This window comes from Podarcis bocagei, assembly GCF_964188305.1.
Source record: "Podarcis bocagei genome assembly, chromosome: 10".
In the NCBI taxonomy this organism is placed as follows: Eukaryota; Metazoa; Chordata; class Lepidosauria; order Squamata; family Lacertidae; genus Podarcis; species Podarcis bocagei.
Window position 1 is genome coordinate 7,105,631 of NC_138135.1, and position 24,966 is coordinate 7,130,596.

The 24,966-nt window shown below is 51.4% G+C and overlaps 1 protein-coding gene across 5 annotated transcripts in view; it reads left to right on the plus strand.

Annotated features, from left to right (window-relative positions):
- Positions 1-18,471, plus strand: part of IRF5 (interferon regulatory factor 5) — a 44,377-nt gene extending 25,906 nt beyond the window's left edge. For all 5 annotated transcript variants that reach the window (XM_081210250.1, XM_081210249.1, XM_081210252.1 and 2 more), the window contains 7 exons: positions 2,257-2,446; positions 4,878-4,924; positions 5,967-6,000; positions 7,627-7,947; positions 11,805-12,194; positions 15,086-15,204; positions 16,906-18,471. In XM_081210250.1, the coding sequence (XP_081066376.1) occupies positions 2,257-2,446; positions 4,878-4,924; positions 5,967-6,000; positions 7,627-7,947; positions 11,805-12,194; positions 15,086-15,204; positions 16,906-17,139 (1,335 nt within the window). In that variant the 3' untranslated portion in view covers positions 17,140-18,471. The remainder of the gene's footprint in view (positions 1-2,256; positions 2,447-4,877; positions 4,925-5,966; positions 6,001-7,626; positions 7,948-11,804; positions 12,195-15,085; positions 15,205-16,905) is intronic.
- Positions 18,472-24,966: the final 6,495 nt, after the last annotated feature.

Consider the following 24,966-nt stretch of genomic DNA (forward strand, 5'->3'; position numbering starts at 1 on the left):
TGTTCCGCCTGGCCTTTGGTTTGGACTCAGTCTGACTCTTATGTTTCCCTCCCCTTACAGTCTTGATTTATCGGCTACTTTAAAATGAGGCTGCATTTTAAATTGCATTTTAACCTGTATTTTAAATTGGGGTTTTTTTCCTATTATGATTTTACTGTAATTTTACTGGTGTTAGCCGCCCTGAGCCCGGCTCTGGCCGGGGAGGGCAGGGTATAAATAAAATTGTTGTTGTTGTTGTTTTTGTTGTTGTTGTTGTTGTTGTTGTTGTTGTTGTTGTTGTTGTTAAAACATGGTTAGATCTGTGTTTCCCAAACTTGGGACTCCCATCATTCCTGACCACTGGATGATGAGAGTTGTGGGAGTCCAAAAACAGCTGGAGATCGAAGTTTGGGAAACACGGGGTTTGGGAAACACTAGAAAACCAAACGCCAATTACAGTGGTGCCTCGCAAGACGAAAAGAATCCGTTCTGTGATTCTCTTCGTCTAGCGGTTTTTTCGTCTTGCGAAGCAAGCCCATTGAAGGATTAGCGGATTAGCGCTATTAGCGCTATTAGCAGCTTTTAGCGGCTTTTAGCGGCTTATCTGCTGATCGGATCAGCTGATAAGCGGCTTAGTGGGAGGGAGGGGAAAAAACCCCGCAGGAACTCGCAAGACATTGTCGTCTTGCGAAGCAAGCCCATAGGAGATTCGTTTTGCGAAGCACCTCCAAAACGGAAAACCCTTTCGTCTAGTGGGTTTTCCGTCTTGCGAGGCATTCGTCTTGCGGGGCACCACTGTAATTTGTTACTTCAAGTATTTATGCAAAATACTGAGAGTGCCCTGTTGGAAGAGACTCCTCTTCACCTCACAAAGGAGGGATTTTTTCCCCCATCCAAGATGGCACCTACTTGGACATAGGCCCTCAGTGCGCCATGTGACAACGAGGAGCGCATGGGCATGTCAAAAGTGTTCTTTTTCATGTGGGGCTGAGGGGGCCCGCAGGCAGGCAGCCCCCCAGATGTTGTTGGGGGTCTCCGTGGTGCCTGGTGGGAGATACAGCCCGGCGACAACATCTGGAGGGCACCAGGTTGGGAAAGGCTGGTCTGGGGTTAGGCCTAAGGGTTGCCATGGTAACAAGGAACGGGAGGGGGGATTTCTCCGGAGCAGCCGCCATTTTGCAGAATCCTCCCCATGAAGGGAACTCACCTGGTCAGGTCCTTGCAGGGCGTAAAAAAAAAGTGTTTTTACTCTGCAGAGTTTTTAGAGTTAGCCGGGGGGAACTTTCCTCCGACGGCTCTCTACGATGTTGCCATTTTGATCTTGCTTTACCTTTTTATTGCTTTCTTTAAAATATTCATACATATACTTATATTTTTATTTATCTGCAGCCCAGGCAGGTTGGAAAGATAGCATGGATATCATTTTTGAATATAAACAATACCAGGGTTTTTTGGGGGGTGGGGTTGAGTTGTGTGGTTTGGCACTTCATACACTTCTATAAATTCTTACTGCATTTTTTTTTAAAGGAAAATTGCATTTTTAGAAAACCTATAAGCAAAATATGTTGACAGTTATAAATACATAAAGGAGAAAGCACATTAACGTACCTCTAGCGGGCATTAATATAATGATGATGTCAAAATAAATGAAAATTGTTTACCGATAAGCATATTTACAGTTCGCTCCTCATATAAAATATCAGGGGGGGGGGTAGGCAAACTGATTTAGAAGTACGAAAAGTGTAAAACGCCATAACAAAAATACAGAAAGATGATGGTAGATTGGGTTTTTTATGTTGTTTTACTTTGATTAGAGTTTAATCATTTTTAATGTGGGTGGGTTTTTGGGGGGGGTTTTTTGGCTTTTTGTATTTTATCTGTGTGGTTTTTAATTTGTAAGCGGCCTTGAGTCCCTGTTTGGAAAAAATGAGAGATGTTAAATCATCATCATCATCATCCAAACCATTAACAACTACAAATTATTGCTACTGATTCTATCACTGTTGCATTTGCGGATGTGTAATAATAATAGTAATAATTTATAACTTATACCCCGCCCATCTCGCTGGGTTTCCCCAGCCACTCTGGGCGGCTTCCAACAAAATATTAAAATAGAATAGTCTGTTAAACATTAAAAGCTTCCCTAAACAGGGCTGCCTTCAAATGCCTTCTAAAAGTCTGTAAGGGTGGCACTGAATATCCGTTCTTAAAACGGGCGCTCTCAGGTGGTGGTGTTTTAAATCTCTCTGCCCTGTGTCCTGTCGGTCCTTTTCCCAGGCCTGGGCCAAAGAGACGGGCAAATACAATGAAGGCGTCGACGAACCGGACCCTGCCAAGTGGAAAGCCAACCTGCGCTGTGCCCTCAACAAGAGCCGCGAGTTTAACCTGATTTACGACGGCACCAAAGACACCCCCATGCAGGCCTTCAAGATCTACGAGGTTTGCGATGCCCCACAGCCCAACGGAGGTACCAGCCGCCCCCTGTGCGCTTGCAAACCCCAACTTTCCTGCTGCTCCCTAAAAAGAGCCCTTTCCCGCGCCCTTTCTCCCCACCCCTCCCCGAAGCAAAAGCGGGAAGCTGCCCGTCTGCCGGCTCCGGAAGACAGACAAAAACCCCATCATGCTCCTCCCTGCCACCCCCTGGGAGCCGAATGTGTTGCCTGTGAGATGCTTGGCTGCTTTGCCCCCTTGCCATAGCTGGTCAAACAGGTCCGGCTGGCTTTTGAAGCCCTGTGGAAACCTGCTTGACCTGGCACAGTAGTGGGGACGTCTTACCCATAGAGGCTAGTGGCACAGGGCGCCAGGGCGCATAGCTGTCAACCGTCCCTTATTTGGCGGGAAACTCCCTTATCCCAGCGCTGTGTCCCGCTGCTGTCCCTTATTGATGATGTCCCTTAAATTTCCTGGGTTTCAAAGGAAGCAGCTCCTCTCCCTCCCTCCCTCCCTCCCTGCCGGCCAGGGAGGAGGGAGGCTCCAACTGTGTTGCTTGGCTGTGTTGCTCACCCAATAAGGAGTCTAGGAACGACTGGGGGGTGGAGCTTGTATGCCTTGTGCCGATCAAATTGGCCACGTTGCCTGGGGACTCACCTTTGCTCAGCACTTCCCAGAGGAGAGGGGACGGTGGTTTCCCTTGCTGCATCCCCTTTGCCGGGTTGCTGCGCTGTGGGAACCACCGCTTAAGGCTTCGTTTGGCTGCTGGTTGCCTAAAATCCCTTATTTTGGCTGCTGATCCCTTATTTTTGAGGCTGCTGGTCCCTTATTTTCAAATCTGTAAGTTGACAGCTATGCCAGGGCGCCAAGTTCTGGAGGGTGCCAGGGAAAGAGGTGGAGGCTGGGCGCGGCACCTCCCAGCATCAGCTCACCGCCTCTGCCGCACCGCACCGAAGCAGCGCCGCGCTGGGAGCCTCCACCTGCCATGGCCACCGTGGCACCTAGGGTCCAGCTGAACCGGGAGTCACCACGTCCAGTCTCCGCCTCTTCCCTGCTGGAGGAGCTGTCCTCCAGCCCCGCAAAACTGGGCGCATCGCTAGCAGTGCCGTCCTCCCTAAAAAAGGTCGGCAGCTCTGGAAAATGGGGGGTTCTGGAGGGATCTTCGCACCACGGCGCCAGATATGCTTAAGACGGCCCTGAACATGTGCCCCACAGATAACAACACCGTGGTCTTATTTCCTTCTATTCTTTTATTTATTTATTGGTTTTCAATAAATATGGGGAAAAGACTCCATAATTAAAATGAATGTCCTGCCAAAATGCTATATGTGTTCCAAACGATACCAATTATGAATAAAGAGAATTGCTTTGAAGAAGGGAGGAAAGATATAACGAGATTCGTATGGCAAGTAAAAAACCCGTGGATAAAATATAAATGATTGACAGGAAGAAAGGAAAGGGGAGGATTAGCAGTGCCAAATTTAAAATTATATTATGAAGCAGAATGTTTCATTTGGGTAAGAGATTGGGTTACATTGGAAAAAACTAAGATATTGGATCTTGAAAGTTTTAATAATAGGTACGGATGGCATGCGTATCTTAATTAGGAGAAAGTAAAAGTCAATAAAGAATTTACAAGTCATATATTAAGAGGTGCATTATATAAAGTTTGGAACAAATATAGATTGCATCTGGAACCACAGACATATTTCCTTCCATTCTTGGAGGGGTGGGTCAGGGATGGGATTGCTTCTAGGGCTGGGGAATATCCGGTTTTCAACATCGTGATACGGCTCACAGGGCGATGTGCTGATATGTCACAATGTCTGGAACGTATCTCAGCTGCCTCTTCCATCTTCCCACCATAGGGAAGGAGGAAGCAGCCGGGATGCATTGCCTAGCCCTACATGGCAAGCAAGCCCCCATATTGCTCTGGAGGAACATGGGGGCTTCCTTAAACTGCTCAGCTGGGGGACATGATGCCAAGAGGCATTGGGGCTCGCTCAGCTGGGGGACAGGAGGTTCTCCCCCCCAGTCGAGCAGCTCAAGGTAGCCGCAATGCCCCTGAAAGCTGCCCGCCTGCCTTTGCCCGAGCAGGCGAGAGCATCTTGCATGGCGCATCTTCCTTGGCACCCAAATGACTTGAGCTGGCCCCTCGCGCCTGCTTCCTCGCCTCTCCAGCCCTTCAGCAAAATTCATTTTCTGCAGTTGTTATGAATTTGTTGAAGACGAGTTTGGTAACAAGTCTCCCCTCCTTCTCTCTCACATGCACACAACATGATTTGCAAAAGTCGCCCAGATACTGCCATAGTTTTGAGAGTCAGTCCTCTCCTCACAGCCCCTGTGCTGTAAACCTTTCTGTTTTTACATTTTTTTTGGGGGGGAGGATAATTCAGGTGGGGGGACATGTAAAGCTCAAGAAAGAGGCTCTGGGGAACGTACAACATTTATTTCTCCCCCTCCCTCAGAGCCTTTCGCTGGAGATGAGAACATCGGCCCTGAAGAAGAGGAGGAGGTAAGGAAGAACGACCTACTCGCTTTCTTTTTCTGATCATTTTTCATCCTTTGAGGAAACTCCAGACATTGGCATGTGGAAGTTGGACCTCTGCCCATGTACTAGCAGATGGAAGGAAATGCTGCCCAGAGTCGCGAAGTTTGCATGGATTTTATTTTTCAAAGGACAGTGATCCTCCCGTTCCTTCGGTTCCGCATTCCTGCGTTCTGCAGATAAGGGCTTTTCTCACCTCTGAGCAATTAATCCTGAGTGTGGGAGGCTGGGGAACCAACAGCCCTTCTGGGTGTTTTTTTGCTAGACTGCAACTCCTATCATCCCTGGAGGTGATGGGAATTGGAGTCCCACAACATCGGGAGGGGAGGTCTCAGATGAGCCACTCCTGCTGGGTTGGGTTTCTAGATTCAAGGTCCCTCATTGTCCAAGATCCTACTTTCTAAGAGACCCACCAGCAGGAGATCTGGGTGAAGTTTCCGCAACTCCGCTTACCACCATTTTTCTTGGCGCTGCCCTTTGGTCCAGGCTCCTTCTCCACTTTGAAAGCTGCAGATGTGGGAGGAGATATTCCCAGCAGTTTCATAGCCATCCCCTCCCAGGCTCCAAAGGCAGCCTTTCTCAACCTGTGGGTCCCCGGATGTTTTTGAACAACAACTCCCATCATCCCAGCTAGCATGGCCAGAGCTCAGGGACGATGGGAGTTGTAGTCCAACATCTGGGGACCCACAGGTTGAGAACCGCTGCATTAAGGGATTTGTAGTGCCTCCTCGCAGTCCTGGATTGCAGGATGATAAACCCAAGAGGCCCAGCAAAGTGAGCTCAGTAGCTTGTAGAATGGCAGACTTGCAAGGGGACCCCCTGGGTCATCTAGTCCAACCCCCTGCAATGCAGAAATCTCAGCTAGAGAGGGGGGTCCGACTGGGGTGCAAGGGGAGGTTAGTTCTTCTTCCTGAGGATGCCCAGGGTGTCTTCAAACATGGGTGCCCCAGCAGGATCTCGGCTCAAGGTCTTTGCCCACCGCAACTAACACTGATTGCTTGATTTGCAGTTGCAGAAGATGATGCCAACGCTACAAATTGCAGGTGGGTGCCGGAGGGGGAGGCAGCTGTGCTGGGAGGGGGGCTGGGGGGGTACAGGAATCATTAACCCAGTTAGAGTGACGCTTTGATCTCGCACACTCCTACTGGTCATTTACAACATTACCATCTCAAGAAACGTCCAGAAATTCTTGCACTGCATAGGAGACCTTACAAGCGGTGAGTAGGCTCTTTTATTTACTGCATTGCATTTACAATCCCCCCTTCAAGAAGTAGTAATAATAATAATAATAATAATAATAATAATAATAATAATAATAATAATAATTTATTACTTACAGCCCACCCATCTGGCCAGGTCTCCCCAGCCACTCTGGGCGGCTTCCAACAGGATATTAAAAATACAGTAATGCATCAAACATTAAAAACTTCCCTAAACAGGGCTGCCTTCAGATGTCTTCTAAAAGTCAAATAGTTGTTTATTTCCTTGACATCTGATGGGAGGGCGTTCCACAGGGCGGGCGCCACTACCAAGAAGGCCCTCTGCCTAGTTCCCTGTAATCTCACTTCTCGCAGGGAGGGAACTGCCAGAAGGCCCTCGGAGCTGGACCTCAGTGTCCAGGCTGAACGATGGGGGTGGAGACACTCCTTCAGGTATACTGGACCGAGGCCGTTTAGGGCTTTCAAGGTCAGCACCAACACTCAGAAACGTGCTCGGAAACGTACTGGGAGCTCAAGCCAGTGTAATAGTTTTCTTCCTCCCTTTATCGCCCTCGCTACAACCTTGCGAGGAAGGCTAGGCTGAGAGTTAGTGCCTTACTTGGATATAACCCCATGTTCTCATTGCAAAGCATCCAGGAAGAGAAGCAGACTATCTGAGCCAGGGGTCGGCAACCTTTTTTTAGCCGTGGGCCGGTCCACCGTCCCTCAAACCATGTTGTGGGTCGGACTATATTTTGGGGAAAAATATGAACAAATTCCTATGCCCCACAAATAACCCAGAGATGCATTTGAAATAAAAGGACACATTCTACTCATGTAAAAACACGCTGATTCCCGGACCGTCCACAGGCTGGATTGAGAAGGCGATTGGGCCAGATCTGGCCCCCAGGCCTTAGGTTGCCTACCCCTGATGATTCTGAGCAGTCAAGAACTTTACATTCCAGCAGCCGTGCACATCCCATCTTGTGCAGCGAGTGAAAGACATCTTCTGCTTTCTTCCCGGGGGGGGGGTCTGCCGTGTCTTAAGGTACCCCCATTGTTCAGCCCGGACACTGAAGTCCAGCTCCGAGGGCCTTCTGGCGGTTCCCTTATTGTGAGAAGTGAGGTTACAGGGAACCAGGCAGAGGGCCTTCTCGGTGGTGGCACCTGCCCTGTGGAACACCCTCCCTTCAGATGTAAAGGAAATAAGCAGATATCTTATCTTTAAAAGACATCTGAAGGCCGCCCTGTTTAGGGAAGTTTTTAATATTTACTGCTGTATTGTTTTTAACACTCGATTGGGAGCCGCCCAGAGTGGCTGGGGAAATTCAGCCAGATGGGCGGGGTATAAATAAATTATTATTATTATTATTATTATTATTATTATTATTATTATTATTATTATTATTATTACCTGCCCCCGAGATCCCTTCCTGACATTTCATCCGTGCTTGGCTCTCGTTTCCGCAGATCCGTCCCACGGCGTGGAGCCCCTGCCCCCCTACCCGTGGCTGAAGCAGGAGGCCTTGTACCCGGGCGCTTGCGCCAACGGATCCTTCCCCCACGTGGCACGCATGAACGCTCCCCCTCCGCCTCCACCCGTCGGCGCTTTTGCGGTAGGCGGGGAGCCTGCCGCGCCCAACTTCGTCGAACCAGCCGGAGCAATGCCCCTCGTTCCAGGGGACGTTCCCATGTCGGCGGACCTTGAGCCCCTGCGCCCCGGGGGCTGCCCGGTGGCACCCATGGAGCAGTTCATCCCGGATTTGCTGATCAGCCCCCACATGCTGCCACGTAAGGATCCGTCCCGCGGCAGGGAGGAAGCGGGAGGGCGGGCGGGAATCGCGAAACCCTTTGGGAAGGGGAAATAGCCGCGGCGGCTGATGTAGTGCTATGTTTAGGGCAAGCAAAAAGCCCACCAAGAACTCTGGCCAATGTAAGTTTCAACAGTGGGAGGGATCCCTACTCACAAATCAATAGTCAATATTAACAAAAACTAATCCATTCAAAAGTATGTATTCTGACAAGGATTACAAACTCAAATAGAGATTACAAACTCTAACAGAGATTACAAACTCATAAAGATATGTATAACACAATAATTCGTTACAGAATTAGAGATAAGAGTTTATGAGTAGAGATAAATTTATGTCAGTCCATAGTCAGATTCGATGTGGAGGTCTTAGTTTCGATCATTGAGCATAAGTCAGAAACAGAAACTTTTTTGATGTATTCACCTCCATCAGCTGGATGTTTCAAATATTACATGAAAAGACATTTAAATTCTAAATTATCATAAATTATAAAACAGTCATAAATTATAAGAATGATTAGGGCAGGTATGTCCAAAGTCCCTTTCGGGGGCCTAATCCGGTTTAATCCAGCCCGGTGGCAGTTTATTTCCTGGGGTAAAATCCCCCAAAAGCTCAACAACTTGAATCCTAGGAAAAGGTCAACAACTTTGGGGTAAAGTTGGGGTTGGGGGGGGGAGCTCAGTGACTTCAATCCTATAAAATAAGCTCAACAAGTTTGGTCGGCCCTCACTTCATCAAACCTGGCCCTCTCGGGAAAAAGTTTGGGCACCCCTGGATTAGGGGCTGGAAGGGAATGGGGCTGCCACCTTGTTTTCTTATATTTCTCCCTCTTTGGTTTCACCAGTGCTTCCCCCTCGCACAATTTCCGCGATGCGCTCGATGGCACCACAGATGTTTAGAGCCCCTCCAACGTTTGCAAAGCACTTCTCTGTGCCTTCTCTTATGGCAAACCCAGTATTATTATCCCCATAGCACAGAAAGGAAAACTGAGGCCCAGGAATCTGTCCCACGAGAGGCAGTGAGGGTCAGCAACTCTGAAAACTTTCAAAGAGGGTTGGGCAAATTCACGAAGGAGGAGAGGCTCTGGAAACCACAGCAGGGAAAGGGCTCTGGGGCTCTGGTCTTGCTCATGGCTTCCCCACAAGAGGCAGATGGACCATTGGTCTCATCCAGAAGGCTCTGCTCATGTTTTGGTGGGTCCGCGGCTGAGGCGAAATTCAAACCTGGGGGGCTTCCCAGCCCTCGCTCCCAGCCGCTCTGCGCTACGCCTGCTCTCAAGAGGAGGGTGCCGATTGTAGTTTTACGGAAACTGTGATTCTTCAAAGTGAAGAAATGGGACGTGTGGTGCTCCATATGCTGTTGGGCTTCAACTTCCACCAGCCCTGACCATTGGGTGTGCTGGCTGGGGCTGATGGGAGCTGGAGTCCAAGGCTGATGGGGCTGATGGGAGCTGGAGTCTAAGGCTGATGGAAGCTGGAGTCCAAGGCTGATGGGAGTTGGAGTGCAAGGCTAGTGGGGCTGATGGGAGCTGGAGTCCAAGGCTGATGGGGCTGATGGGAGCTGGAGTCCAAGGCTGATGGGAGCTGGAGTCCAACAATGTTAAGGATGATAGGAGCTGGAGTCCAAGGCTGATGGAAGCTGGAGTCCAAGGCTGATGGGAGCTGGAGTCCAAGGCTGATGGGAGTTGGAGCCTAAGGCCGTTAGGGAATGATGGGAGTTGGAGTCCAAGGCTAGTGGGGCTGATGGGAGCTGGAGTCCAAGGCTGATGGGGCTGATGGGAGCTGGAGTCCAAGGCTGATGGGAGCTGGAGTCCAACAATGTTAAGGATGATAGGAGCTGGAGTCCAAGGCTGATGGAAGCTGGAGTCCAAGGCTGATGGGAGTTGGAGCCTAAGGCCGTTAGGGAATGATGGGAGTTGGAGTCCAAGGCTAGTGGGGCTGATGGGAGCTGGAGTCCAAGGCTGATGGGGCTGATGGGAGCTGGAGTCCAAGGCTGATGGGAGCTGGAGTCCAAGGCTGATGGGGCTGATGGGAGCTGGAGTCCAAGGCTGATGGGGCTGATGGGAGCTGGAGTCCAAGGCTGATGGGGCTGATGGGAGCTGGAGTCCAAGGCTGATGGGGCTGATGGGAGCTGGAGTCCGAGGCTGATGGGGCTGATGGGAGCTGGAGTCCAAGGCTGATGGGGCTGATGGGAGCTGGAGTCCAAGGCTGATGGGGCTGATGGGAGCTGGAGTCCAAGGCTGATGGGGCTGATGGGAGCTGGAGTCCAAGGCTGATGGGGCTGATGGGAGCTGGAGTCCAAGGCTGATGGGGCTGATGGGAGCTGGAGTCCAAGGCTGATGGGAGCTGGAGTCCAAGGCTGATGGGGTTGATGGGAGCTGGAGTCAAAGGCTGATGGGGCTAATGGGAGCTGGAGTCAAAGGCTGATGGGGCTGATGGGAGCTGGAGTCCAAGGCTGATGGGGCTGATGGGAGCTGGAGTCCAAGGCTGATGGGAGCTGGAGTCCAAGGCTGATGGGGCTGATGGGAGCTGGAGTCCAAGGCTGATGGGGCTGATGGGAGCTGGAGTCCAAGGCTGATGGGGCTGATGGGAGCTGGAGTCAAAGGCTGATGGGAGCTGGAGTCCAAGGCTGATGGGGCTGATGGGAGCTGGAGTCCAAGGCTGATGGGGCTGATGGGAGCTGGAGTCCAAGGCTGATGGGAGCTGGAGTCCAAGGCTGATGGGAGCTGGAGTCCAAGGCTGATGGGAGCTGGAGTCCAAGGCTGATGGGGCTGATGGGAGTTGGAGTCCAACAATGTTAAGGAGCTGGAGTCCAAGGCTGATGGGAGCTGGAGTCTAAGGCTGATGGGAGTTGGAGTCCAAGGCTGATGGGGCTGATGGGAGCTGGAGTCCAAGGCTGATGGGAGCTGGAGTCCAAGGCTGATGGGAGCTGGAGTCCAAGGCTGATGGGGCTGATGGGAGCTGGAGTCAAAGGCTGATGGGAGCTGGAGTCCAAGGCTGATGGGGCTGATGGGAGCTGGAGTCCAAGGCTGATGGGGCTGATGGGAGCTGGAGTCCAAGGCTGATGGGAGCTGGAGTCCAAGGCTGATGGGAGCTGGAGTCCAAGGCTGATGGGAGTTGGAGTCCAAGGCTGATGGGAGTTGGAGTCCAACAATGTTAAGGATGATAGGAGCTGGAGTCCAAGGCTGATGGGAGCTGGAGTCTAAGGCTGATGGGAGTTGGAGTCCAAGGCTGATGGGGCTGATGGGAGCTGGAGTCCAAGGCTGATGGGAGCTGGAGTCCAAGGCTGATGGGGCTGATGGGAGCTGGAGTCCAAGGCTGATGGGAGCTGGAGTCCAAGGCTGATGGGAGCTGGAGTCTAAGGCTGATGGGAGTTGGAGTCCAAGGCTGATGGGGCTGATGGGAGCTGGAGTCCAAGGCTGATGGGAGCTGGAGTCCAAGGCTGATGGGGCTGATGGGAGCTGGAGTCTAAGGCTGATGGGAGTTGGAGTCCAAGGCTGATGGGGCTGATGGGAGCTGGAGTCTAAGGCTGATGGGAGTTGGAGTCCAAGGCTGATGGGGCTGATGGGAGCTGGAGTTCAACACCATTGAGGATGATAGGAGCTGGAGTCCAAGGCCGTTAGGGATGATGGGAGCTGGACTCCAAGCCTGAGTCCAAGGCCGTTAGGAATGATGGGAGCTGGAGTTCAACACCATTGAGGATGATAGGAGCTGGAGTCCAAGGCTGTTAGGGATGATGGGAGCGGGAGTCCAAGGCTGCACGTAGGGCCTGTGCTTTCTACAAGATCCGTTGCGATGCCTAAACACGGTCCTGCTGCTGCTTCTCTCCTTCCCGCAGTGACCGACTTGGAGATCAAGTTCCAGTACCGCGGCCGCTCGGTGGGCTCCCTGACCATCAGCAACCCCCACGGCTGCCGCCTCTTCTACAGCAACCTGAAGCCCACCCAGGAGCAGGTGGAGCTCTTTGGGCCGCTGACGCTGGAGCAGGTGCGCTTCCCCAGCGCGGAGGGGGTGCCCAACGAGAAGCAGCGCTTCTACACCCACCAGCTGCTGGACGTCTTGGACCGGGGCCTCATCCTGGAGCTGCAGGGGCAGGACATCTACGCCATCCGCCTCTGCCAGTGCAAGGTCTTCTGGACCGGGCCCTGCGCCGGGGAGCTGGCGGGCCCCAATCCCATCGAGCGCGAGAAGAAGATCAAGCTCTTCAGCCTGGAGAGCTTCCTTAACGGTGAGGGAATGGACTGGACACCCCAGCCTCACTCTCCCTCTGACGCCAGGGCCCTCCTGCTCCCAAAGGAAGGGGCGAGGGCAAAGGCAGGCGCTTGGTGGAACAGGAATGGTTCTCTGAACATGCTCAGAGGCATAGCTGTCAACCGTCCCTTATTTGGCGGGACACTCCCTTATCCCAGCGCTGTGTCCCGCTGCTGTCCCTTATTGATGATGTCCCTTAAATTTCCCGGGTTTCAAAGGAAGCAGCTCCTCTCCCTCCCTCCCTGCCGGCCAGGGAGGAGGGAGGCTCCAACTGGGTTGCTTGGCTGCGTTGCTCACCCAATAAGGAGTCTGAGAACGACTGGGGGGGTGGAGCTTGCATGCCTTGTGCCAATCAAATCGGCTGCGTTGCCTGGGGACTCGCCTTTGCTCAGCGCTTCCCAGCGGAGAGGTGACGGTGGTTTTCCTTGCTGCATCCCCTTTGCCGGGTTGCTGCGCTGTGGGAACCACCGCTTGAGGCTTTGTTTGGCTGCTGGCTGGGCTTTCTGCCTTTAGCTCGGAGGGGCTCAGAAGGCGAACATACCTGTGCCTGGAAAATCCCTTATTTTGGCTGCTGATCCCTTATTTCCGAGGCTGCTGGTCCCTTATTTTCAAATCTGTAAGTTGACAGCTATGCTCAGAGGCATCGTCACCCCACAGGGCCAAGCAGATGCGCAGAGGAAGAGGGCAGAAGTCTCTGGGAATTCAGGTCTGGGGGGAGGAGTGAGGCCACTTTTCTCCCCAGCACAGAACAACCTCGCAGGGTCGTTGTGAGGATGGAACGGGGAGAAACTATGCAAGGCACCTGGAGCTCTTTGGGGGGGGGAAGATGCCAGTGTTGTTGGCATCTGTCTGTCTTGAGAGACAATGGGGTGCCCCTCCACTGTGAGGTCAAACCGGGGGTGAGGTCAAACTGCTGGAGGATCATGCATAGTAATGCCATTTTTATTGTTACCATTTAATAATAATAATTATTATTATTTATATCCTGCCTTCCCCGGCCAGAGCCGGGCTCAGGGCGGCTGACACCAATAAAATCACAGTAAAAACATAATGGCGGGGGAACCAGGTTAAAATGCAATTTAAAATGCAGCCTCATTTTAAAAGTAGCCCATAGATCAAAGGGGAGGGAAACATAAGGGTCAGACTGAGTCCAAACCAAAGGCAAGGCGGAACAGCTCTGTCTTGCAGGCCCTGTGGAAAGATGTCAAGTCCCGCAGGACCCTAGTCTCTTGGGACAGAGCGTTCCACCAATTCGGGGCCAGCACTGAAAAGGCCCTGGCCCTAGTTGAGACCAATCTAACCACCTTGCGACCTGGGACCTCCAAAGTGTTGTCATTTGTGGACCTTGAGGTCCTCCGCGGGGCATACCAGGAGAGGCAGTCCCGTAGGTACAAATGTAAATGATGATGATGATGATGATGATAACATTCCTGTAAATTTGGTTCTGCCTTGGCCAACCTTTGCTAAGGCTGATGGGAATATTAGCCCTGCAAGCCTGGAGCGCACCAGATTCGTGGGAGGCTGGTTTGCTTTGTACCTTTGGCTATTGTGCAACTTACTTCTGAGTAGACATGGCTAGGTGTGCACTAGCCATCTTGCCTAGGGGGCAACAGGGGGGGGGAATGTTTGTTGTTTTCATGCTGTTTTGTGGCACTTGTAGTGTGACTCATGCAACACATTGGTGATTAATATACACAGAACAATAATTATAGATACTTTATCAACCTTCTGAGAAGAATACAAAACATTAAACAAAGCCACAAAGATTTGCGAGACACGGTCTTGGCGTTTTGCACCTGTTTTGCCCTGGCAGTCCAAGTAATCAAAAGGCCGCTGTTTGCCCCCAGTGAGGCCCTTTAACTGGGGCTTGCAGGTAGCACACTCCCCAAATGCCAGCACCCTGTCTCACAAGTCTTTGTGGCTTTGTTTAATGTTTTGTATAATTGCCAGCGTGTTGCATGAGTCGCACTACATCTATTAGCAACACAGGTTGTGTGATGGCCTGGGATTCCGATTCAGAGGATGAACCGGAGGAATCCCAGCCTGCACAGGAGTCCCCACCTCCAGGGCCGGCTGAACTGGGGCAGGGCCTTGATTCTGAGGCGCCTACACCTGTGCCGGATCCTCAGGAGCAGGCACCAGGTGAATCCACTCTGGCTCCAGAGGTGGTTGAGGACTCAGTGCCTACAGGTGAGTCTCCCCCTGGGCCCAGTAACCCTTCAGCCTCTCCTGAACTGCAGAGGCTCAGGGCAGAGAGGCGAAGGGAGCTGGTTTCTCCCAGGAGGAGTGCTCACCTTAAGGCCAGGAGAGGCGGGTCTCCTGGGGGCCGGGGCCGCCCCTGGCCTCAGAGAAGATAAAGGCCAGTCAGCCCGGTCCCAGGTTGCGGGAGCAACGTCGTTGTTGAGTACCTGCTCCTACCCGGACCCAGACCTGACCCTCCAGCCTTCCTGTTCCCGCCCGACCTCCTGCTCCGGACCTCGCCCCGCTCCTTGTGAACTGTTTCCAGGCTAGTGACTCAGGACTGAACTTGGACTACGATAACTGTAACCTTCCTCCCGGGACCAGCACAGGTTGCATTTTTCTAGCAGAAGCAAGATGCTTGGCTAAGGATGCCTTTGGTCCAGCAGCCAGTCTTTTCTGCTGGGGAGGGAAAACTGCCAGGCTGCGTCATCCCTGCCAACCTGTTCCTGCTTTGCGATGCTCACAGCCTTCAACCATCCTGCTATGACTTTCTCTCCTTCCACTTTCTGGTCCCCTGTTCCCTCCTTGCCCTCTTCTCTTCCCCCAATGGGCCGTCAATACTTCCTGGCCCTTCCCTTTTCCTTTATTTTTTAAAAATATTATGTCCTTCCCATCCTCTCTCCATAGGACTTATCATGTTCCAGAAGGGTCAGAGCAGCACGCCACCCCCCTACGAGATTTTCTTCTGCTTCGGAGAAGAGTGGCCGGACCAGAAGCCTAAAGAGAAGAAGCTGATCACAGTCCAGGTGGGATGGCGGGGCTGTGTTTGTGTCCGTCCGTCCGTCCGTCCGTCATCTCCTTCCACCCACATACCGTATTTTTTGCTCTATAAGATGCACCCGACTATAAGATGCACCTAGTTTTAAGAGGAGGAAAATGAGAGAAAAAATATTCTGAATCAAATGATGTTGAAGAGGGAGGAGGACGGATGATCAGACTTACCCCTTATGGAGCCCCTTACTTTCCTTCTCCCGCTTCGCTGAAGAGGCGCTGTGCAGCTATCCCTAAAGACAGCACAGCAAGAGGGAGAGCTGCTCAAAGCCTCTCCCTCTTGCTGTTCTGGCTTCTGGGATAGCTGCGCAGCCTGCATTCGCTCCATAAGACGCACAGACATTTCCCCTACTTTTTAGGAGGAAAAAAGTGTGTCTTATAGAGCGAAAAATACAGTGAATCAGGAGGAGGTACGTGTGTCCATGAAGGTTTTCAAGCAGAGGTAGGTGTCAGGCGGCAGAGGATCCAATCTTCACGGCAGCTTGCCAGGAACGGATAAGGCGAGGAAAAGTCCTTGCCATCTGCTTTAAATTCAATATTTACAGAGAGAGGCTTGGAACGCAACCTCTGGGAATATTGGCGTTGTCCTGAGTGACTCTCCACCCCCTTTTCCTCCCACTTCCTTACTCATCCTCAGCTCTTTGCTGTCCTACTTTCAAGGCTCTCTGGGTTCTGGGAGAAGGGGGTTCTGGCAGGGCCAGATTTAGGTTTGATGAGGCCCTCAGCTCCTGAAGGAAATGGGGCCCTTTCTAGGTCCAGCTGTCCTTTGTCAACAACATATTGCCGCTGTTTTTTGTGTTGAATATGTGCCATGTGGTAATTTATGGATTTAAGGCATATCTAAAGCCATTTGCACATAACAAAATATGTATTTTATCAAAGTAATTGTTACAACCAGTTCATGCAGAATGTAGGCACCCTATATATAGAAAGGAGCAAACCAGTGATATTTTAGGGAGCAGGCAGGGCCCATGACTTACATCAGAGGAGCCTACACAACACAAAACACTGTTTTATTTTACAGTGGTACCTCGGGTTACAGACACTTCAGGTTACATACACTACAGGTTACAGACTCGGCTAACTCAGAAATAGTACCTCGGGTTAAGTACTTTGCTTCAGGATGAGAACAGAAATCGTGTGGCAGCAGCGGGAGGCCCATTAGCTAAAGTGGTACCTCAGGTTAAGAACAGTTTCAGGTTAGGAACGGATCTCCGGAGCGAATTAAGTTCTTAATCAGAGGTACCACTGTATTGGTTTTTTATCTTACGTTTTGGAAATGTATATCCAGTTGCTTTTTCTGTTTTCCCCTGCTGGACGGGGTAGACTTATATGGAGGTACCACTGTAATTATTTTACCATTTCACCACCCTGCTTAATGAAGAGGACACTCGACAAAGCGCCGCTCTGCGCACATTAGCGCAGGTTGCGCTTCTGCGCATGCACAAAGCGCTATTTAGCACTTCTGCGCATGCACAAGCGGGAAACCCAGAAGAAACCCATTCTGGTACTTCTGGGTTTGCCGCGGACATCCGCCGAAATGGACGCTGGATGGGGTGGACTTATATGTTGGTACCACTGTAATTATTTTACCATTCCACCGCATATATGAAAGCGAGGCTGCTCTGCTTTTCCGCCTGTGCACGGAATGACGGAACCCCCTTTTTCCTTCGCAGGTGGTGCCAGTAGCTGCGCGTCTCCTGTTGGAAATGTTCTCCGGGGAGCTGTGCTGGTCAGCTGACAGCGTCCGCCTCCAGATCTCCCACCCGGATCTCAAGGACAAGATGGTGGAACAGTTCAAAGAGCTACACCAGCTCTGGCAGACGCAGCAGAACGTACAAGTCCAGAGCCTGCAACTGGCCGGGCCCGAGACCTGGCCCATGCAGACCAGCACCACCAACAGCATGTAGCCACGACGAGGGGGCGCCTTGCCACCCCCAGGCCTTAGCCACTTTGCTAGCGGGCGGCCAATGCAGAACCACACGGACTTGCAAGCTCTGGGGCCTCCCGGCGTTCCCAGTTAAGAGCCGGACTTCAGCAGGTGCCAAGTGGGGTCACACAGCCTGACCAGCAACCTTTTGCCGAGCCACACAGAAGCCGCAGTGGTTCTTTGCAGGATAAGGCCCGATTGCTGCAAAAAAAGTGAGCTGTCAAATGGAAGGGGTGCGGGGAGAGGACCGCAAGGAACTTTCAGGGCAAGGGCAGGTCTTGCGTCAGCGAGGGGGGAAGTCCGTTGAGCTGGGCTGCAGCAGGTAGCTTTACTTAAGAGTAAGCGCTGTAGCGGGGAAGGGAAGACCAGGACTCCCACTTTCTAAAAGAGCCCCTGCGAAGGTCTGGAGCAGGGCACAAATGGGAGGTACCCCCAAAGGTCCTGTAGCCCCCAACCCTCTGAAATTCAGTAACCACAGAGAACCATGCGCCGCTCTTGGGACTCAGCCCCCAAAAGGCCAAAGATGGAGGCCGCTCTGTGCCCCCTTCCCCCACTGGGTTGCATGGATTGGGGCCAGACCTGCCTTGCTTGGTGCAAGCAAGCAGAAGAGAGAGTCTCTCCTCCGAGAAGCGCCCTTTGCCAAGTTTGAGACACTCCGCCAGCTCTGGCACTGGGATTCTTGACTTTCGATTTGCAAGAGCGAAGGGTTTTCAGTCCCCGTGGCTGCGAAGAGATGTTCGTAAGCAGGTGTGCAGTGCCTTCGGAGCTCCAACGAGCCAAGGAAATTACCTGAAATGGGTTCTTTGTGGGCAAGAAGGCATCGCCACATCTGGGGCCCTGCATGTAGCTCCGCCTTTCCCCACCTGGTGCCCTCCAGGGGGTTTTGAACTACAACTCCCCTCGGCCTAACAGAACCAAGAAAGCAGGTGGGCGCAGGCTTTGCACAATTGCTCCTCTGCGGGCAAGAGGGTATTAGCCAGCCTTTGGGGAAGGAGATATGCCTTTTCCTTTGTGTTTCGGAAGCCTGGGGTTGGTTTGGAGGGGTGTACATGCCAAAGCTTTGCAGGAAGAGAATGCGCTTCCAGAAAGCATCCCCAGCCTTCCTTTACAAAAACCTACGAATGCAAAAGTGCTTGAATCCAGAGGGAAAGTGATGGGATTTGGGTTTGGGTGGGCAACACTTCAGGGTCTTCTCTACAGTTTTTTACTCCACCACCTGCCTGCCAAAATCAGAATCCATGCAGGTCACAGAACTCTGCTTTCCTTGGCAAAGCAGAAGGGGACATTGGAAAGAGGGGTGGAAGGGAAGAACCAACACGGCTACCTATCTGTAACTGGAACAATTCCATGGGGAAAGCCTAAAAGGAGCCGGTGATTCTTTGCATTTGACAACCTGCCCCACTGGAACCACCAAGGTATTTAGTTTCCTGCCACTCCCTTTCCTTCTGAGTCGGACAAGAGCGTGCCCCGTGGCAGGGAGGGGCGTGTTGCGGTTCGCCGCTGCCAAACTGCCGTGTTACGTGGCCTCTGCCCGTCAGCTAGGGGCAGCCCGACCTCTGCCTGTGAAATAAACATGTTTACTCCCATCTGCGATGGCTGATGAGTGGTTGGGATGCCGTGGGAAACCTGAGAGCTCCGCCAAGGCACCTGCTGCCACCTCCTGCAATTCTGTCCCCGTCGCAAGTGAGAGGGGAGGGCGGCTGAGGTGGGGGGTGGGGAGGATAACCACTGCAGGAATGGTACCTGGATATAGCTTGGTTGGGGGGGGCGGGTGGCAAGGAAGAGTCAGTCCCCCCCCCCCAAGGAAACTTTCTCCAGCTCCATAGGCCTTGCAAAAAGCACAGCTTCTCCCAACTTCACAATCCATCCATTCCTTAAGATGTTTACACTTTGGGATAAGCTAAGATGCACCCACATGCAAGACATGGTGCCCAAAGTATGGTAGACCCATTTTTTTAAGCCCAAGGAAATGCCTAATAATAATAATAATAATAGTTTATTATTTATACCCCGCCCATCTGACTGGTTCTCCCCAGCCACACTGGGCGGCTTCCAACCAAATATCAAAAACAATACAGCGTCAGACATTAAAAACTTCCCTAAACAGGGCCGCCTTCAGGTGTCTTTTAAAAGTAAAATAGTTGTTTAAAATAGTGGGAGGGCGTCCCACGGGGCAGGTGCCACTACCGAGAAGGCCCTCTGCCTGGTTCCCTGTAACCTCACTTCTCGCAGGGAGGGAACCACCTGAAGACCCTCAGCGCTGGACCTCAGTGTCCAGGCATAATGATGGTGGAGACACTCCTTCAGGTATACTGGACGGAGGCCTTTTAGGGCTTTCAAGGTCAGTACCAACACTTTGAATTGTGCTTGGAAACATACTGGGAGCCAATGTAGGTCTTTCAAGACCGGTGTTATGTGGTCTCAGCGGCCGCTCCCAGTCACCAGTCTAGCTGCCGCATTCTGGATTAATTGTAGTTTCCAGGTCACCTTCAAAGGTAGCCCCACGTAGAGTGCATTGCAGTAGTCCAAGTGGGAAATAACCAGAGCATGCACCACTCTGGCCAGACAGTCTGCGGGCAGGGAGGGTTTCAGCCTGTGTACCAGATGGAGCTGATAAACAGCTGCCCTGGACACAGAATTAACCTGCGCCTCCATGGACAGCCTTAAGGTGATGGGAACAATTTGTGATGGAAACTGGCACAGTCTGCACTGAAGCATGGTGGTAAAACATGCACCAAGAATGTGATCTTTTGACAGGACAAGGTTCGGGTTAATAAAGCCAAAGCTGGGAGTGTTGACGGGGGAGAGCAGGGATAAGGCCTTTAAGGAGATAGAATCAGAGAATTTTGCAAAGGACGCCCAAGGGTCATCTAGTCCAACCCCCTGCAATGCAGGGATCTCAACTAAAGCATCCCTTAAAAACCTCCAAGGAAAGAGTCTTTCTGAGAGGGTCAGTTCCACTGTCAAACAGTTATTGCTGCCGTAAAGTTCTTCCTGAAGTTTAGCTGGAATCTCCTTTCTTGTAACTTGAAGTCACTGGTTTGAGTCCTGCCGTGCAGAGGAGGAGAAAACAAGCTTGCTCCCTCTTCCATGGGACAGCCCTTGAGATATTTGAAGAGGGCTATCCTAGCTCCTTTTCCAGGCTAAACATACCCAGCTCCTTCGACCGTTCCTCATCAGGCTTAGTTTCCTGACGCTTGGATTATATTCGTCACCCTCCTCTGCACACCTTGCAGGAAGATGGAAATAATGTGCGCATCTCAAGAACAGCCTCTTCTCAATTCGGACGCAAGAAGCAACAGCTTCCTGGCATTCCTTGAGCGTTAGGGGTGCAAAGGGCACACACATTCTTGACTCAAACCACCTGCTTGCTATAGATAGCAACATGCCTTCCTGGACATTCGCACAGCTACATCTGCACTTGATCAATAGCCGGGTTCTCTCGTCTCGGATTCCTAGAGCAGCCTTACCAAAGCTGGTGCTCCTGAACTACAACTCTCCCCAGAGCAGGTGCGCTATGAACCGCCTTGCAGTTTTCTTAAAATAAATGAGGCACGAGCTTATTTTGCACAAGCCACCGGGAGAGGTGCCGTGATGGGGATGGCTGCTCGCTCGTCACAGCAGAGATGGGAGAGGATTCCCTTCCATTTCCCACCTTTACCTGGTTGGTCCACAGCAAAGATGCCACCCCAAGCCCTTTCCCTGCCCGCAAATGGAACGACAGGGTGGCAAAGCCTCTCGCTGCAGCCTCTTTCCTGGGCCACTTCAGTGGCACCATCCCATTCCTGCCTACTCTGAAGCAAGCTCCATCGCAGGAAGCTGCCTTATACATTTGGCTCCCTCTTGCTCAGTACCGTATTTTTCGCTCTATAGGGCGCACCTGATTTTCAGAGGGGGAAATCAAGGGAAAAAATATGATCCTCCCTCCCCCCCAAGCTCTGGGAGCAGCGGACAGGCTGCAGGCAGTCTGTGCGCTTCTCCCAGACCTTCTCCCTGCTATTGTGGGAGGTGGGGGAATTCCCTCATCTCCCGCAAAAGCCCACAGGAGCTGTGCGCCCTTTAAAGAGCATGCGGCTCCTGCGGGCTTTCGCTGAAGCCAAGGAGCCTGCATTTGCTCCATAGGACGCACACACATTTCCCCTTCATTTTTGGAGGGGGAAAAGTGTGTCCTATAGAGCGAAAAATACGGTAATGTCTGCACTGATTGGCAGCCGCTCCCTAGGGTATCTGGCAGGGAGTTTCTCCCAACTCCACCTGGGACCTTCTGCTTGCAAGGCAAATGTTCGGCCGCTGAGCTTGGGGCATTCCTGTGGAGTTCGCGGGGTCCTGATCCCACAGAAGCCTAAACCCCCAAATTCCCCTGCCTCAGGGGAAAGAGTGAGGGTGTCGCTGCCCACCCAAAACGAGAGAGAAATGAGCTGTTTTATCCAGCGGGGTACAGCTGCTGAAAGTACTCACTACAGCAAGGCAATTGCTAGAAACACAGATACAGTGGTACATTGGCTCTCTAACGGCTCGGCTCCCAAACGCCGCAAACCCGGAAGTGTTCCGGTTTGCAAACGTTTTCCGGAAGCTGTGCCTTGGTTTTCGAACCGTTTCGGGAGTTGAATGGACTCCCGGAACGGATTAAGTTCGAGAGCCAAGGTACCACTGTATATAAGCCAATTCCAAATGAGTCACCACAATGGAATGTCTAGGTGCCCTATTTTTTTCTGCAATGTGAATTTCCTGTTACGATTATTTTCATTTCTATACCGCTTTATATTTTAAAGAACAAACCTCAGAGCAGTTTGCAGCACATTGAAATGAAACAATCCCAAATAAAACTAACTCAAGCTTCAAGGGAAATGTTTCAGTCCCTTCTCTAAGTGATGGTTTGCTTCCCCCAGTCGCCAAGCTAGCATCCAGAAATCTCCGTGCGGCTGCAATAGGACCCGCGCCACTTGCAAAACATGCCTGGCCGATTTTGAACAAGGGACTGGACAAGGCAGAGATGAATTCATGTAAGCGATATGAGACGAGAGCGCATAGACCCAAACGAAACTACCGTAGATTCCAGCGTATTAGGCGACTGGGCGTATTAGATGACAGCTGCCAATTTGGAGGTTCGTCTTATAAGCCCAGGCTTATACACTGGGCAGTGGCAGTGGGCGGCAGGCAGCTTTGGCAGCTTCCGAACCAGCAGTGGGAGGGCTTCGCGCCGGGAGAAAGCCATACCTGGCGTATAAGACGACCCCTGACTTTTTAACCTCTTTTCTGGGGTTAAAAAGTCGTGTTATACGCCGGAATCTGCGGTAGCATCCAGTGGGGGGACAGGTGCTTTTCTAAACTCAAGGATCGGGCTGCCCTGTGCCCTCCAGTGTGGTGTAGTGGTTAAGGGCGGCAGACTCGTAATCTGGTGAACCGGGTTCGATTCCCCTCTCCTCCACATGCAGCTGCTGGGTGACCTTGGGCCAGTCACACTTCTCTGAAGTCTCTCAGCCCCACTCACCTCACAGGGTGTTTGTTGTGAGGGAGGAAGGGAAAGGAGAATGTTGGCCGCTTTGAGAGTCCTTCGGGTAGTGATAAAGCAGAATATCAAATCCAAACTCTTCTTCAGAATCCTGCGATGGTCACACCCAGGAAGGCCATCGGTGAAAGGGACAGGAGGCATAATGTAAACCACAAATCCCAACCGCTCCCGCAAGCCCTTAGGGCAAAAAGGCTACTGGGACAGCTGCAGTTTCAACTTTTTCGTCTGTTTTTATTTCTTTTCTCTTTTTTGCGTGTTTTTTTAATATTTTAAATCTTGTTCTCGAGATGGCTACAACACCAGACGGAACAGCACCCCCCCCCCCAATTTCCTGCCTCAATGTCTGCGCGGGGCCCGCGACTCCCTCTCTCTCTCTGTGTCTCCCCCCACACCAGAGTCGCTGCCGGGATCGGTTTTAAAGAAATAGCCTGCTCGCCCCCTCTCAGTCCTCCAGAGCCCCCCCCCCGCCCCTCCCGCGAAGCCCCTTCCCACCCCTCCAAAGCGGTTAAAAAAAAAAAAATCCCAAACAGATTTAAACCAAATTTTCCAAAAAACCCAAATCAACTTTTAAAAAAGAATATATATATATATATATAATATAATATATATTATAACTGTTTTATCAAAGTAAGCAAACACGTTGGTGGGGTGGGGGTCTAGGTTTTCCCTAACCCTTCTCTGTGTGGGTCCTCCTCTGCCAACCCCCCAAAGACCCTGGGATTCCACCCGATCTCTCATTTGGGACTCGGGGGGGAAAAGGGGAGGCTGAGCTCTGGAAATCCGGAGGGTGGGGCTTTGCAAAACAACAATAACCCTGGACTAAGTCCCTTCGCCCCATTCCCCCATCCCCTGCAGGGCAGACTATTGGGTTTCTTAGATAGGTGTTTGGTTTTTGTTTCTTAATCCCGAATGGATCCTTAAGTAATCATTTTTATTTTCATTTCACAGAAAGTTTACTACTTTGTTTTGCATTTTTTCCATCTTTTTTTTTTTTTTTTTGCTTTGCTTCCAGGCAAATTAGTTTTCTATTGTTTCATATTTCTGTTGTTGTTTTTAAAACATTTTATTACTATTTTCCTTTTCATGGTTTTTTTTTTGTCTTTTTCCCCCCTCTTTCTTTCTTTCCCTCTTTCTCTTTCTCTCTCTCTCTCTTTTTTAAAGCAAGTCCATCTGAAAAAGCAGGCCTCCCCCTCCCCCCGCGACGCCATAGGTCAGTTGCAGCCATCGATATTCGCGGATAAGTTGTGCCCCCCGGGATTTTATGTTTTTTTCGCGTTTTTATCTCTTTTTCTCTCTCTCTCTTTCTCGCACTCACAAGCAGGAACTTCACCGACTCGTTCTCGCGGCAAGTGTCTCTTCCGGATTGGCGGGACACAGCAGAGCGAGTCAGAGCCCTCAGCCGCCATGAAGTTTGCTGGTTGTGGGACACTGTCTTGGTAGTTTTATTTCCTCTCTGAAAATAAGACATTCCTGGGAAAGGGAAGGAGGAGGAGGAGGAGCCGTAAAAAAAAGCAGAGGAGAGCAGTGTTAGAACTCAGATATATAATCTAATCGCCAAATGGCAATTAAACCTAGGCTGCGGTTGCCAAATACGTATGTTTAAGTTTCCCCCTCTGATGGATTATTATTACAGCCATATCTCATGTTGCGTCCACTTCAGGTTGCGTTTTTTCGGGTTGTGGACTGCCGAAAACCCGGAAGTACTGAAATGGGTTACTTCGGGTTTAGGCAGCCGTGCATGCGCAGAAGCACTGAATGGCAACCAGTTCATGCGCAGACGCGGGTTGCGCACCTGCATCCCACATGGATCACGTTCGCAACCCGAGCGTCCACTGTATTACTATTACAGTTGTACCTCCGCTTACGTATCCTTCTGGATACGTAAACTTCGGGATGCGAATGCGGCAAACCCGGAAGTAGTTTTCTGGGTTTCGCCGTGCACGCATGTACAGAAGCGCTCTACGTGCATGCGCAGAAGTGCTAAACCGCGCCATGCGCAGAAGCGGTCCTCCAGAACGGATCCTGTTTGCAACCGGAGGTACCACTGTATTATTAATTTCATTTCTATACCGCTTTATTTTCTTACGAACAAATCTCAAAGCGGTTTACAACACATCCAAACATCAAACAAAACAATCCAGAATAAAACTAATCCCAGCTTCAAGGAAAATATTTCAGGTCCTTCTCTAAGCGACGTTTTGCTTTCCCCAGTTGCCAACCAGGCATTCAAAGATCGCCATGTGGTTGCTACTGGGTCCACGCCGGTCGTAAAACGCACCTGGCGCCTGGCTAGTT